General features: G+C 46.2%; 1 protein-coding gene across 2 annotated transcripts in view; it reads right to left on the reverse strand.

Moving 5' to 3' along the window:
- Positions 1-15,232, reverse strand: part of INSR (insulin receptor) — a 61,878-nt gene that overhangs the window by 36,209 nt on the left and 10,437 nt on the right. For both annotated transcript variants that reach the window (XM_075444514.1, XM_075444515.1), the window contains exon 2: positions 11,649-12,200. In XM_075444514.1, coding sequence (XP_075300629.1) covers positions 11,649-12,189 — 541 coding nt within the window. In that variant the 5' untranslated portion in view covers positions 12,190-12,200. The remainder of the gene's footprint in view (positions 1-11,648; positions 12,201-15,232) is intronic.

Below are 15,232 nucleotides of genomic sequence, written 5' to 3' on the forward strand. Positions count from 1 at the left end.
CAGGGGAGATCTTGGATTCTTAATCTCTCTTCCACCATAGTTAATAGCTCCAACTGTCAGCTGTCAGAATCAGGAAAATTCTCTTTCATTTCACCCCTCTGCCACGGTAAGCTCTTAAAATACAACTGACTGCCACTGAGGTCACTTTGTTCAATAAGGAAGTACAGTAGGAGCAAAAGTCTCCTTCTCTGCCCACCAAACTGCGCTCGGCCATCGAGAGCAACAGGATCTGCTTGCACAATACAAACTCTGCAGACACGCGCCACGGTTGCTGAAGAGCTTCAGCTTCGTGGGTGTTTATCATGCAGAAGTCACGATACAGTCTGATCACCAGTCACCATCAGCACTGTCCATCGCGGAGTAATTAAGACCATTCAGAGCTGGTCTAATTGATACCATAGTGTGAGCTGCGACACCTGCCGATCCCTAAATGGGGTAATTAGTGCAGGTGGGGGGGGAAAAAAAGCCCTATTCAAATAATCTCACAATAGATAGAGTCCTCTGAAAAAAAATTAGACAAACTAGCATTATCTAGCAAGAAAGGGAGATGGGACTCGCCTTTACAAGAAACCTGAAGCCATATCAGTTTCTCTAGGGCCAAAGCGTCTTTTTCTTAAGCAAACCATGAAGGTTTCAAATCTCAGCACAGAGCTGCTGGAACCAAAAACATTCTTCAACTGGAAGGGAGCCGAAGATGTTTCTGAGATACCGCCCAGCCCATCCACCTTTCCAAGGCCAGACCAAATCCTTTACCTAAGACATTGCTAACACTTGTTTGTCTTAAAACCATCTTAAATTCTGCCTTGAGGCACTTCCTGCCTTCACCGCCTGAAGTCTGTCGAGGTCTGGCTTGCCAGCAGGATCAGCTCCACGTTACAACCACCCAGGCACAGAAACACCAACGGCAGCACCAAGAAGGGATCGGTGGTATCCAAGTCAGCATCCAGCGCGTGGTTCTCTGCAAAATACTTACACAAAGTGAAACACTTGAGAGCTTATTGCCGAGTCCTGCTCAGTCTCCTTCAGTATCAAGGCAAGGCTCATATCTGAAACTGTGCCACTTCAAATTAGGCTTTGGGTGGATGGATGTATTACTGCAACGGATAGTCACTGGCAAATCTGAGCACCGAGAGACATAGAGCGTGTTTGAAAAACACAATCTGGAGCTCTTTTTGTTATCACAGATTAGAGCATGTGGAAAAACAGCACGTTCTTCCCCAGTGCTGATCAACAAGAACCGTCATGCAGCAACTCCTCCTCCCGCCAACAGAGCCATGCAAAACACCAGGACGTTTTTCTTATCACACCCACCAAATTCACACAGAGTACAGGCTCAAAAGAGAACAAAAAACTGACGCTTGATGCAGATACCTAGTTCTAATACACTCGTAGACTAATTTTGTGGACTATAAACTTGGTATCTAAGCACTGAATGAGCAAACACTATACAAATTATTTAAGCAGCCCTGGAGATGGAGTTATTGGAGAGTGGAAGAGAAGCCTAAGGAAAACGTAATCTACGCATCCCATTTCTTCTGCTAATTTAATAATTGTATAAACTGGATGAGGAGGTGAGAAGTTGTTTCAGATAAAGCACCAGCTTCCAGATAAATGCCTTTTCATTAAGGCTCCAGGTAAAGCTGCTACTGCACGTTAGGGGCTCCGGTCTGCCAGAAACGCAGAGGTTCCCGAGCCTAAAACCCATAGAATTGAATGAACAGAAGAAACAGTTTATCGAGCTTTAAAGGCTTCGCTTCGAATACAGTCTTAAAACAACAACAGCCTTACTCCTCTGAGCTGTGTTAAGGCTCCACGGGGCGAGCCTCTCGGGCAGGCAGACATCACACCGAGGAGTGCCCTTTCCTCTCCGGCTTTCGGGAGCTTCCGAGGGGTACTTACAAGGGAACTCTTGGACTCCCTCATCCCGAACTGAACCTATGTAAACACATCCAGTGCCATCAGCCTTACTTCAGAAAGATGACATGCAGAAAAGACTGAGGACCAGAAAAAACAAGTGCTGTTTGTTTTATTAAATCATTGCCATTATGTTTTCACTACCCGTAGAATATAACTGGTTTGGTTGTGCAGGAAAGACAAGAAGAACATTTGTCTGATACTCAAATTTTAATGAATATTGCTCATGAACTATTAAAATCCTTGTAGTGTTGTAATGCAACATGGATGCCTAATGAAGTTTAAAATGGTAACAGAAAAATGCTTAGTTACCCCATGATCTCTGCTGAATAGCACGTGCCTTATTCCTAGGAAACTCCATACACTGGTAGAGCTTCCCCCATCATTCCTAAGCTTTTGTAATCGTGTATTTAACAGCACAGCAGGGTTCAAGCCCACCTTCACGCGCAAGCATTCTTTACGTGCTTTCTCAATCATAAAAAGCTGCTGATATGACAGAGCTCTAGTGTGATGCCCGAAGCGTCTGCGTGATGGGCTTCCAGGTGCTCAGTTCAGTACAACAGCTGGAACCTGATTTTTTTTGCCACAGGTTGCTTAGTAAAAATCTCCGTTACTATTTTCAGATATTTCAGAGCAAGCAACTCGGAAGCTAATGGCATCTCATCACCAAAAACAAAGCTGCCAAGTTCAGGAGCTCTCCCACAGACACCCAACAACCCTTCCCTCGAACACACAGGATCGGGACTTGGCCCTTTTCACATCAACAGGGGAAAAACCAGCCAGCATACGGCCGGCCCCGTTCCGTGTCATGCAAACTGCCTTGCAATTTTGCCACACGAGAACGTTACCTCTCAGCACTGAACACTTTCCTTGTGGCAGGAGAGGTCTGTCCCTGTCTCCGAAACGTGGCACAGAGCCCAACCTCTGCCCCCATACGCACGGCTCCTTCGCTGGGACTGCTGCCCTGCCTGCAGCTATTAAAGCCTTACACTGCAATGATGCTGTGCACTGTTAATATAATTAACTCCCCCCAGCTACAAAACCAGAGAAAATGTAAAAAATTGAGTTGGAAATTATGGCTATGCAACTCCAAGCCATGCCCCTTTCCCCTGCCCTACGAACCTTCCCATCCTTACAATCCTACAGTCCAGCAGGCTTTATTTGGATTAACAGACCCCAACCTCCTGCCTCCCTGCCCTAGACAACTCACTTTTTAAAAAACACTAAATGAGAAGCTGTGTATAGGAGTCAGGCTAACGTGAACCGAGAGGAGCACAAGAGCCAGAAAGGCAGCGACCGCAGACCTCGCTGCTGCTCCGCCTGCAGGTATTGCCTCTGACCTCCGCCAAGCTTACTACCCAAGACTTCAAAAACATCAGTCTTCCCCTGTAACTTGAGCCCCGGCTCAGCTCATCGTGTCAGGGCCCTGAAATTCCAGCGTCGCCACATACCAGCAGCAATTCTGCAGGAGTCCCAAGTGACCGGCAGCGAGATGTGTGCGTCTCCAGAAGCCTTCGATTTGCACAGAAAACAAAAGACTGGGAGTAGTTCTATGAACAGATTAACGAAATTCCCCTTCCCCAACTAAAAAAGACCTTTCAAATTTTACAATCTTCATCAGACCAATCTTGCTCAGTACCTGTCACCCTCATTACGCTTGCGTATGAGCAAGGGTTATAACCCTTCACAGCTCAACTGCCTGGCACCCGCCAGGGCTTCAGCGGCCACCGCGTGGGAGCTGACGTCTGCAAAAGCTGAAACTGCCCGATTCACAATTCCGATGGAGCCGTCTTCCTTGACATCCTTGAAGAAGGGCACCTCTAAGCTGATACACCAGCTTAAAACCACATTTATTTTTCTGGAGTGCACCGAAGTGATGCCAGTGAAACCACATAGATCCCGAGTTCTTTAAAAACACTTAGAAGAAAACTAATCCCAGCCTTCTGCTGAATGCTGTTCTAACCAGCACTGCTTTCCCACTCTTTTGGGGAATTTCCTCCCAAACATCATCTTCCTCAGAGCCTCCAGCCTCTCGCCAGGTAAATAAGAAAGCACACTCTCAAATTAAGGAATTCATACTGAGGGTACCGAGCTGGAAGCTCCTTGTCCATACAGAGCATCCTCTTGCCTCTCTTGCTGTGGCCTTCTCCTCAGTAGCAATTCTGACCCTATTTTGAAGAAGGAAGAAAGAAATTCCACGTTGGAAAACTGTTCAGACACGAACAGGAGCCAAGCGCCCTGCCTTGATTTTTCAGTCCATTTAAACACAGATTCACAAGGAAGCCAGACTCAAAAGGAAACACTACCCTTACTTAGCCAACATTTAAGCACTACACAGAGCCAAAGTTAATTCTCATTTTAAATGTCACAAGCTGAAATAAAAGCAACGCTGACGACTCCCAAACAATGTCAGCCCAGTGCCCGCCCAGTACCCTCATCTAAAAAAAAATCTAGATAAAGATGATGAACGCACACCGTTGTAATCTACAGAATTTCAGTGACCAAGCTGCAGCACGCTGGTCTGGACACTTCTGCAATGCCAGCCGCACACTTTGGATCAAAGCAGCAACCGAAATAACTACAGGCACGTAGCGAGCAGCTCAGCCAGACCGTCCCAGCCGGCATCCCCACAACTGCCCGCCACCCAACGTTTTTTTTTTCCCCAGCTAACCTATGGCTCTAATTAAGAAGCATAAACATCGCAGCAAGTTCATTCACGGCCCTCCGATAGGAACCTGCACACAATTATAGGATATAATTGGGAAGCATGATCACTGAACTCCTCACCAGCTATTGTTAGGAACCGAGAGCAGGGTTAGCGTTGCTTCCTCCAGGACACGGCCGGGTGTTCACCAGCTTCGTAATTAATCAAAAGGTCCCGAAATCCTCAACCTTTCAGCTAGAAACAATCTTTGCACTGGGCACACCTGGGCTTTTTTGACCTTTTTTGTGGTTTGTTTTGTGTGTGTTTTTTTTGAAAAGATTTATTTATTTACAGAGGCGATGCCCGTCAAACACAATTCCTGACAGAGAAAGATGTTTCAGCGAGCTTTGCCAAGTGACATATTTCAGCTGGCCTTCTCACACAGACTGAATACACTTCTTTGTATGGACTCAACTGTTCGCAATCCCTTCAAAGCCTTCTACAACAAAGATCTGCAGTTCCTCCACCATAAAATGAAAGAACGCAATGCCGCCATACACACTTTACATTTACCTTGCTCTGTCTGCCTAAAATCTGGGAAGGGGCATCACAACTGCATTTGATTTAGAATACTTTTAGAATTAATCAAAAATTTTACGATTTAAAATACCGAGTCATTGTTCTGCCTTCATTCAGCGGAGCGAAGGGAGGAAAGCACGCAGGATACGTCAGCTGGCCAGTTTCTCCTCTTCACTTACGGCACCAAAGCACCTCCAGCATCAGCAGGCTTCGCTCTGAATGAAACCACTCTCCTCCTCCCTGAGCAAACACAGGGCACCAGGTGAGCCACTCGCAGCTCCCCCACTCACGCATTACCAACACAGGTTCACTCTGTTGCTCAGTATTTTTATTTTTATTACATTCTGTGACTTCCCGCTTCTACACCCGTGCCCGGACACCAGAGTTTTCCACCAAACGTGTCTGCCAAGCGCAGTCAGTCTGCTCCATTTCGCCTAACAAGGGGCAATGCCGGTTCCCTTGTTTCAGCAAACAAGGTAACTTGGAACTGTTCTTGAAGTGGGAACCACGAGTATTCTACCTGAGGTACTCTTGGCACGCTGCCCTTGGAAATCACACGCAGTCGATGTCACCTCTGAAGATCGAAGAGAGATCTTAAAACCCCTTCCAGTGATGCTAGTGCTGAACCACGGCACGTGAAGTGCTGAGCTCATCTCAGCCTCCTCAACTGCCCAGACACTGACCTAAATAACTGGTGTTTTGCGAAAGGGCTAACGATGAAAGAATTAAAATGGCAACTCCATCAATTTTCACCTTATCAGCAGCAAAACAGCTCATTCTCCTTTTTAACTTACCAAACACCTTTGCCCTGACAACACCTCCGCACAGAAATTAAGATCTCTTAACCTTGGGGAGAATTCTCTATATTTACTCCTTACTAACTGTTGGATGAGCTAGGAATTGGTTCTTGTTCAAACACTCTAAAGATGGAACAGATCAGACAGTGGCTTCTGCCTAAACTGCTGGTCGGGACTTGGGGTGGGGGAAGAAAATCTGCAACCCCCCTGGACTTCAGCAAAGCTGCAGCAGTGAAGAAGCCCAACAAACACAAACATGGAGAGCCCACGGGAGCTGCACGCATGGGGATTTCCCAGCAAGCTGGAACGCTAAATATTGCAATCCCACAGTCTTGTGTCACCCCAGGTCGGTGGAAAAAAGCCAAACTAGGTGCTCCTTCACAGCCCCAAGTTTTGTTTGGTGTTTGTAAAGTAAATAGTAGAGAAGACTCTTAAATAGCCATTTGTATGGACTGATTGCTTCCACCCCTTTTCCCCCAATTCTGGGCTGTATCGCACCACCAAGCGCCATAAATCTCTTAACTACTCTTAATAAGCTGAAGTGAATTAGTTTAGGATGTCTAGCCGTTTGCAAGCATCACAATAGCCCCAACCACAAGCGCTACACGCACTCAATAAAGCTGTCGCTTGGCAAGGTTGAGAGCAGACGCCCCAGTGAGATTATCGGGTGTCAACTTCCATCTGGCGTTTGTCAGAGCTGGGGGAAAAAAAGGCCGTTCTTATCAGATGTCCAAATAAAAGGAGCACTTCCACTTCATGCGGCAGCAACTGGAAAAATTTCTTTTGTGTTTGAAGCTTTAAAAATATCTTGCCCTTGAGGTTGGCTGAGTCTGTTCAGTGCTTCGAGACCCCTTTCCCATACAAAGGTAATAAAACCAAGCTGATGGTTACAGAAATTCCCAGCACATAAAAATTACAGGAAGCTGTTGCTAAGTAATATTTCTACCTAAGTAAACATCACAAAACGTTTCCCACACACACCTCTGAACTTTGTTATTCAAACATGCCTTGAAGATGTTCATAGTTGCAGAATTTCTTCTGGCACCGGTCTCTCTACGAGCTCTCGGTGCTGTTTCACAGCAGTCGAACAACATTTCAAGCTGAGCAATGTTTTTCTGAGTGCTTTGTTGTGTTGCTTCTACTAGGAAACAAAGCAAGCTACTCAAGCTACTCTTCAGTTCCTTACCTGTTCCCCCACCTGTCCCAGAATTTTCCCTGGATAAATCACAGGAAAATTACAGAGAAATTCTGTTGTATCCCTAGTCTCCAGACCTGCTTCCCTAACCTCATAAAAAAATCTGGACAAACATCATTATTTTCACATGGCACCTTTCTTTAGCAGCTCCTTTGCATGGCCATTACTCCAGACTGTCGTCCCTCCCAGCAGCTCTGTTCTACCGTCCTCTTCCATCGGCCCAAATGGTTTCATACGCTTTCCACTGCCTTTTCATGAGGTTAATATTTTGCAGCAAGTTCTAGATTGCACTGAGAGACACAACTTTTGTTTTTATCGCGTAAAGGAAGATAATAGATCGGAGAAGCAGTCTATCTACAAATCTGAAATGGCCCACGCTCCTAACAACTCAAATTTCCTGGTAGCGTGAAGTCCCAAGATCAAGAAGATAACAAGACTCCTACAAAGGCTTCATTCAGGATGAACAGGAGAACTTGAATTTCATCGTCTCCTATAAGGAATGCAGCCTGTATTCCAGATATCCATCCTGATACTCCAGGAACGCGGCCCTTCAACATTCACCAAGGGACCGTCTGATATTGCAGATCATTTTCCTGGTCATTTTTATGTGGCCATTCCACTTTTCCTTCCTACTACCTTACTCCACCTCCAGATGACCCAATATGCAAGTGAAAGGCTGAACTCGCCTTTATAATTAGACTGTCAAAAACATCAGACTGCTTCAAATTATGTATGGACGGAGAGGACTGACTGCAGAGAGCACTGGCAGGAAATCCTATTTCAGAGGGAATTGTTCCTTCCGCCAGTGGAGTGACAGACATATAGCATTTTTATTACATAAAAGAAAACATGTGGAAAAAAATGCAAAATATGAAAATCATGTTTGGCAGATCCAGACTGAGGTCTAGGACGTGGCATTTCCAGCATTTTTGTTGTCTGCATTCTTCAGCAAAGAAGCTCCCTGCATGAACACGCTGCACTGAACCAAGAACTACGTTTTTACGGCAATAAAACTAAGTGTGTTTGCAAAAAAAACATTATAAAAAATGTGGGCTGAAAAGGTACGAAACCTCCAGAACAGAAACAGCACTTGGCTGCCATAAACAGCATGAGGCTAGACCCAAATTCCAAACAGACTACATATTTCCCTCCCTTCCTACCCCAAATATAACATGAGTTGGCCTTAATTGAACCCACTCGCTTTTCACACCAACTTCAGCAATTTAGAAAAAAAAAAAAAGAAGAGAGCACTTTCAGGCAACACCTCCCGCCCAGTCTCCGTCTACGGGATATCCACCTCCACCTCTCCGCACTCAGACCCAGACTCCTCAGCACGGCAACTGCTTTTTCAAAGCGTCCAGCTGCCCACAAATCATGTCAGTTCCTCCCAACTGGTTTCATCCACCACCTTCGCTCTCACGTCTGTAAGAGGATCCTTTTACTTTGTTGTCTTGAACATGTTATCACCAACTGAAAAAATTTCTGGGCTGGAGTTCTAGCTGTGAGGATGATTCAGAGACTTGGATGTGTGCCTCTGAGATAATTACATGCTGTAACTGAAAGTTCGGTTTGGAGTTAACTGGGAGATCTGTGCTGATTAAAATAAAGAAAAGGCAGAGATGCAGGATCAACACGAGGTGCGGCGGGGACAACGCGAAGAAAGCGACCGCAGAGAGCAGGCATGGGAAGGTCAGGGACTGGTGTGGCAGAGACAGGGGATACCCAGGACCCCGCTCCAACCCCAGCCGCTGCCGTCTCCCTTCCTGCGGCATCTTCCAGCCTTCCTGCAGGACCTTCAAGCCTTCTTCCTGCAGCACCTTCCAGCCTTCTTCCTGCAGCACCTTCCAGCCTTCCTGCAGATGCTCCCTCCAGCTTCTTGCCCATCTCCTCATGTTCTCCACCAAGACTCAAAGCTTAGCAAGCTGGAAAAACTTGCCAGCTTGAGTCTCGTCCCTGTCAACCGACACACACTCTGTAACATCAAAGCAAGCAATATTTACATATTCTTTAAGGATTTTTTCCGGTAGACAAAACAGCAAACCAAACATCCTGGCCCACAGTCTCAGGGCAGCAGTGCTATCAGTTTAGACAGCAACGACTTCCCCTCCGGAGATGAAAACCAAAAAACAGCAAACAGGAGATTCAGCACCAAGTTTCATAAAACAAGCTGGGGATACAGATGACCCGCATTAAAACAAATGATGCAAAAAACCAGCCTTCCCCCCCAAAGTTATACCAAAACTGCTGCTTTTCACTCCAGCACTGTTAAAAGACAAAGAGCAAAAATAAGAGGGGAACGCTCCTAAAACCGGAGAGACGGGAGACTTCAGCGCAGCATTAGCTGCTGAGGATTCCCAGATAAGCTGCAAAAACGCAGAGGGAAAGACTTCGTGACATTAATACCCTCGGTGCTGGGAGCTGCTGTGAGGCTCTCGAGGCTAAGCAAAGCCAGAGCACAATTCACACAAGCTCTTAATAATCTTGACAAAACAATTACACACGCTAAGGATACGTTATGGCTGGCAGGAGAACAGAGAACACAGTGATTCCACCAACCGGTTCACTAAATAAATGTCACTTAATCTCTACCATGGTTACTAGCGTGCATGCGTGCTGAAAGTCTAAAGGCTACTCAGAAAAGTCTAAAAGACTACTCGAGCTGTTCAAATAACTCCAGGTGTCATCAGACGCAACAGAATACGGATACCAGCTTGTTGGAACACCAGTCACCAATAAATGAAAGTACAAATCTTTGCATCCAAAACAAAGATAAGCGTGGCTGGTTAAGTGGTTTTGAAAACGCGCACCAGCTACAGCCAAAATATGCAGGAGTGCTGCTTCTCTCAGTCTCCTGCAAGGAGCACAGAGAAACAGATGGGAGCATCTGTATATGATTACTTTCTAAACCATTTTCAAATTAAAATTTCAATTTCAAATCCAAATGGACTTACTAGCTTGGCTCCCCCGGGTAACTAAGCTAAGCTAGCGTGTGACACCGTACGGGTATCCTCCAGCAAATTCAGCTGAATTTGTATGCCGGGCTCGGAAGCCGAGATTTCTGCCCCAATGGTAAAATACTACATTCCTACAGGCTTCGTAGAAACAGGCAGTCACATAAAGGAGAGAAACCATACATTCCAGTCTGCTGTAGCACAGCCTCAGAACATTCACAGGCATGAGGGACATTATGAACCGTCTAGCCACAGAAAAAATGTCAGTTAGAACTTTAACCTTATGAAACAGCAGAAAACATAAAACATGAATGCATAAGAAACCAGGTTTCAGCGCTGATAACAACTGTGTATCAAAAGAGTTTAAAAACTAAAATGCTTTATAAACTTATTTTTCACTTCAAAAAAGGAACACACATACATGCTTGCATCTTCTTGCTCATACCCTGTTATTCTGGTGACAAAAAATAACTACTTTCTTTAAAAGGAAGCTAGACGATTTTGGGGTGAGGAGTAGCAGAGGGGAAACCACATTAATTTCATTAGTCTATGCATACTGCTAGGAATTCCTTCTCACATTTGGCACTTAGCACTCAGAATTGCCCTTTAAAGCTTGGCAAGAACTTCTCTCCAGCCCACAAGTTTCCTAATTCCGTCTTCGGACACACTGCTTCATTTGGATGCTCTACCTCCAGAAAGACAGACAGCTCTCCATGGGTCAGTTTTACCTCAACTCACTGCTCCCCGCCAGTCAGATTTAACATCAATCGAAGTAAATATATAATTAAAACTAAACTTCAGCTCAGTTCCAAGTTTGGAAAACACAGGTCCATAAGAAATTAAAAGCAACCCTAACACAGTTCAAGAACTGGAGTTCAGAGGTTGCAACAGCAGCCAGCTTTCTGAACGCACCTTCTCCCGAGCCACAACCCCAGGCTCCAAGTGCAGTTTCTCCACCCTCCCCAGGGCTCCTGCTACGAGCAGCCCTGGCCAGGTCCTTCCTCCTCCTCCTCCTTCTCCCTTCAGGTCTGACTTGGCTTCCAGCTTCTTACTCTGTGCAGACGTTGCTTGGTCACCCACATATCTCACACCTTCTTATGGCAGGACGGTTTCAGTACAAATGTAAATGCACCTTTCTAGAGCCAGGTTTATTCCATAAGGACTTCTCCCCGCTGTTCCGTTTCCGCATGCAGCAGCCTTTCAGTCAATCTGGATTTTAAATCCCCTACCCAAGCCTCACCAGACATATTAATACCACTTCAAATATCAGACAAGATACCAGTTTCACTCAGTCTGTTAAACTTGTGAGCTCAAGGCAATACCTAACTTTCCACAGAAACCAAACACAACATTTTTGGACACACTATTCACACAGGTGAAAGAACTGCTGGACCAGCCCCACCCCAAAGGTTCTCTCTTCACACGTCCAACGTCAATTTTGAGCTTCACTTTTAGGAACCGGTGCTTCAAGGTAGCAATAAACAGGTACCTACCAGCCCTCCAAGAGATCTGACCGGTTAGAATCAGTCAGCAACCCAGAGCTGACGTACATCGCGCGGCAGACTCACCTCTCTGGCAGCGATCGTGGGTCCAGCAGCGTTCAATGAAAATGCCGTTTATCACAGTCGGCGGGCAGTTGCTCTTCCCTTTCACAGTTCCCGGACACACATCTCCACACTCTTCTTTGTCATCCTTGTTGGCCACGATGTAATTATCTTCCACAGAATCCAAAATCCTCGACCAGTCGATCGTGGACAAGTAACATAACTCGTTGTTCTTCTCAATCCGCACAGCACCCCGAGTAATGTTCATCAGGTTGTAGAGGCCGATCTCCTTCAGGTGAACCATCTCAAAAATGACTAGCGCGTAGTTAAAAAACAGATGAGTTCCTCGAATCACAGTGAGGTTAGGGAAAAGTCCCTTTAAACTTTCCAGGCCATACACGCGAAAAAGCAGCAAGTAGTCTGTAATCATCGTCAGCTTAGGAAAGCTGAGCTCGCGGAAATCTTCAGGCTTGGTTTTAAACATCAGCAATATTTGCAAGTGGCCCTCAATCACAGTGCAGTTCTCCAGCATGTTCAGCCGGGTCAGATTGTTGCGAATGTCCATGCTTCTGCAAACTGGAAGGCAAAGAACCATGTTATTTATTTATTTAAGCAAAGGTAATTGGTTTTGTTTTCTAAATGCACATTTGGGTCCAGCCGCACCATAACCTATAGCTACGCTCCCAATTCACGACTGGGTCCTTTCCAGCAAAGCGTGCTTCAAGTGTTAAGAATACTGTGGGGAACGTGCCCTGGTGTGTGGTTACAAAATAAGACTGAAAGAGTATTTCATAATGCTTTCTGCCATCTTGAGTTTCTGGATATTACCTCTATCACGACTGCAGTGGTAGCACCAGTCCTCAGACGTCATTTGGCGTTTACAAAAGCAAGAGCTGTCTATGCAACAGAGTCTGTTTTCTTTAGATAGTTGCCAGCGACACACCTACTTCACCTCAGATTGTGCAATTAATGCCAGTGGATTAGAGAGAGTAATTTAGAATGGTTGCAGGGAGGGGAAGATAGGAAAAGAATAATGGCTAGGAAATGGTAGCGCTTCGGAAGAGAGCAGAACAGCCTGGAAATGCACAGATGCAGCAGCACAGCCCACGCTCTCGCCCAGACTCTGCTGACAGGAGTCATTTACTACACCAGTCAGTTTTGCCCTAAGCATTCTTTTCAGATTAGGTGTTTGGGGTTTTTTGTTATTATTTTCTCAAGGTTGCAAATGTCCCTACCCTGACTATCTGGACAGTTTATTTAGCAGAACCAGTAACCCAAAGAACTGGCAAAGGGAACAATTACAAGAAGCATAAACTAGAAGGTAAACAGAATAATATGAATCCGGGCACCAGCAAAAGGAAAGGATAGAAAGAAAAAAGTTTGAATAGGGAAATATTTTTTTTAACTCTAAGCACACATACGAAATCACGAGAGCCCCATGTCTGCAGAGCACAACAGAAGTCCCAGAGATGGACCTTTTAAACCCAAACTTCACAGAAACACACAGCCAGACCTTAACGTTCGAGGAAGACGCCCATTTGGCAACACAACGGTGCAAAACAACTGTTTCCCTGTCCTATCCAGGTGGGTTCTTCTTTAATTTTTTTTTAAGACTGCATCCACTTTAGGGATTCTCTCTTTGCCTATAGCTGAGACAGCCCCCGCCCCCCCATCTGAAAGCACAGGATCTTTGCTCTTCTGGTCACTGCAGGTAAAGCTCACAGACCATGTCACCAGGTCACAGCTTCAAGAAGTCACCCAGCAATAATCAGGCCTTCCAAAACCGATATCGAGACTGACGCTGAATAACTACGATCATCTGACGACTCCTGGTTTTACACAGATCACTGCTGTGGGGGTTAAAAATAAATTCTATGCAAACGCCTTAATGATTATTCAAAAATTTGCTCCACCGCAATAAAAAAAAATAAACCTGGCAATACTAATACAGGATTTGAAGCAATGTTATTGCCCAACGGGATTTTTTGGCACTACACCCAAGTCGTTTCACAAATTGCTTGCTGGAAGAAAAAGCTAACGCACACAGTGCCTCAAAGATCAGGGATGTACTTCTTAAAAGTGGGAAAGAAACCTGATGACCAACGAACAGCAACCTCTTTGCCCCACGAAAACCTGCAGCCAAATTGGAAGTCAGCCAGAACGCTGTCTCACTGCACATCCCAGCCGGGGGCGAAAACAACTGGGACTGCAGCAGATTGAGTTGAAGTACTCTAAATATTTATTTTAAACAATTAAGATAGGTATTTCCAAGGAAGTAAGCGTGTGACAGGGTGGGCCAGTGGCTTCTTCATGAAAGGAGAAGCAACAGAAGGATAACTAAAACTCCAACACTGAAATTCAACGTGCAAGTCACCAATGCAGCTAAAACTATCGGATAAATTCACAATCCAACATCTTGGTTCTTATTTACCGCTTGCTGAGCACAAAGGCAAAACATGGCATGCCGAGGCGGTACCCACAACCAGCTGCTGTATCACAGTACACAGTACTACCTGGAGTAATCTGAACGTACACAGCTGACTTTAAGGAACAGGAAAGGTCAAAAAATACAGCTCTGCTCTACAAAGAATTACCTTCCAGAGTAAAAGCTCTAGGCTGTTAGTGTGGGTCAAGGCCACAAAATGCATCTACACACTAGGCATAATTACTGGAGTCTTTCATCATTTCGACTTCAATTAGGTGAGTCGCTAGGAATCAGCTACAAGTTGGCCCCCAGACAACCCCTTCGCCCCCAGAGCTGCCCCTGCTCAGCTCCACGGAGAGAGAAGCCAGCAACGGCTTGGGCGCGGATGAAAAGCACTGCAGCGTGGCACAGCCAGGACGAAGTCCTCCGTGCTGGGGCTGCACTTCAGGCTATGAAAATCTTCCGATCCCCCGGTAACGAAGTCGAGGAACCTGGTCTGAAGGAGCCATCCCAGGCGGCCAACTGCTGCCTTAGCCCCACGCCATGCAGCCAAGCGCCGAGGAAAATCACACTCCCATTTGGCTGAGGAACGGATATGCATTCAGCGAGGCTTCACGGAGAGCATTCCCTGCTTCCATCCAGCAGCAGGCCGACCCGCTGCACTCCCGGAGTTCGCAGCGCTCCCGTATACCCAAAAGAAGTCAAATTCCCCTGCTTGTGAATCTGACCCATCTAACTACTGAGACAAGCGGTGCTGCTCCCAGTCCAACCAGCCAGAAAGCTGCTCAAAGATCTTCCTACTCCTCAAAAAAACACAATGACCTGAACACCCACGCAGGGCACAAACCTCCCTTGCCTTCAGCTTTCCCCATCCGAGTCCATCGGAGGGCTACGAGGATGGTGAGGGGACTGGAGCATCTCTCCTGCGAGGAGAGGCTGAGGGAGCTGGGCTTGTTCAGCCTGGAGAAGAGAAGGCTGCGAGGGGACCTTAGAAATGCTTACAAATATCTGCAGGGTGGGGGTCAGGAGGACGGGGCCAGACTCTTTCCAGTGGTGCCCAGTGACAGGACAAGGGTCAACGGGCACAAACTGAAGCAGAGGAAGCTCCAGCTGAACCCGAGGAAGAACTTCTTCCCTCTGAGGGTGACGGAGCCCTGGTCCAGGCTGCCCAGGGAGGCTGTGG

This window comes from Opisthocomus hoazin, chromosome 27 (genome assembly GCF_030867145.1).
Source record: "Opisthocomus hoazin isolate bOpiHoa1 chromosome 27, bOpiHoa1.hap1, whole genome shotgun sequence".
NCBI classification, from domain to species: domain Eukaryota; kingdom Metazoa; phylum Chordata; class Aves; order Opisthocomiformes; family Opisthocomidae; genus Opisthocomus; species Opisthocomus hoazin.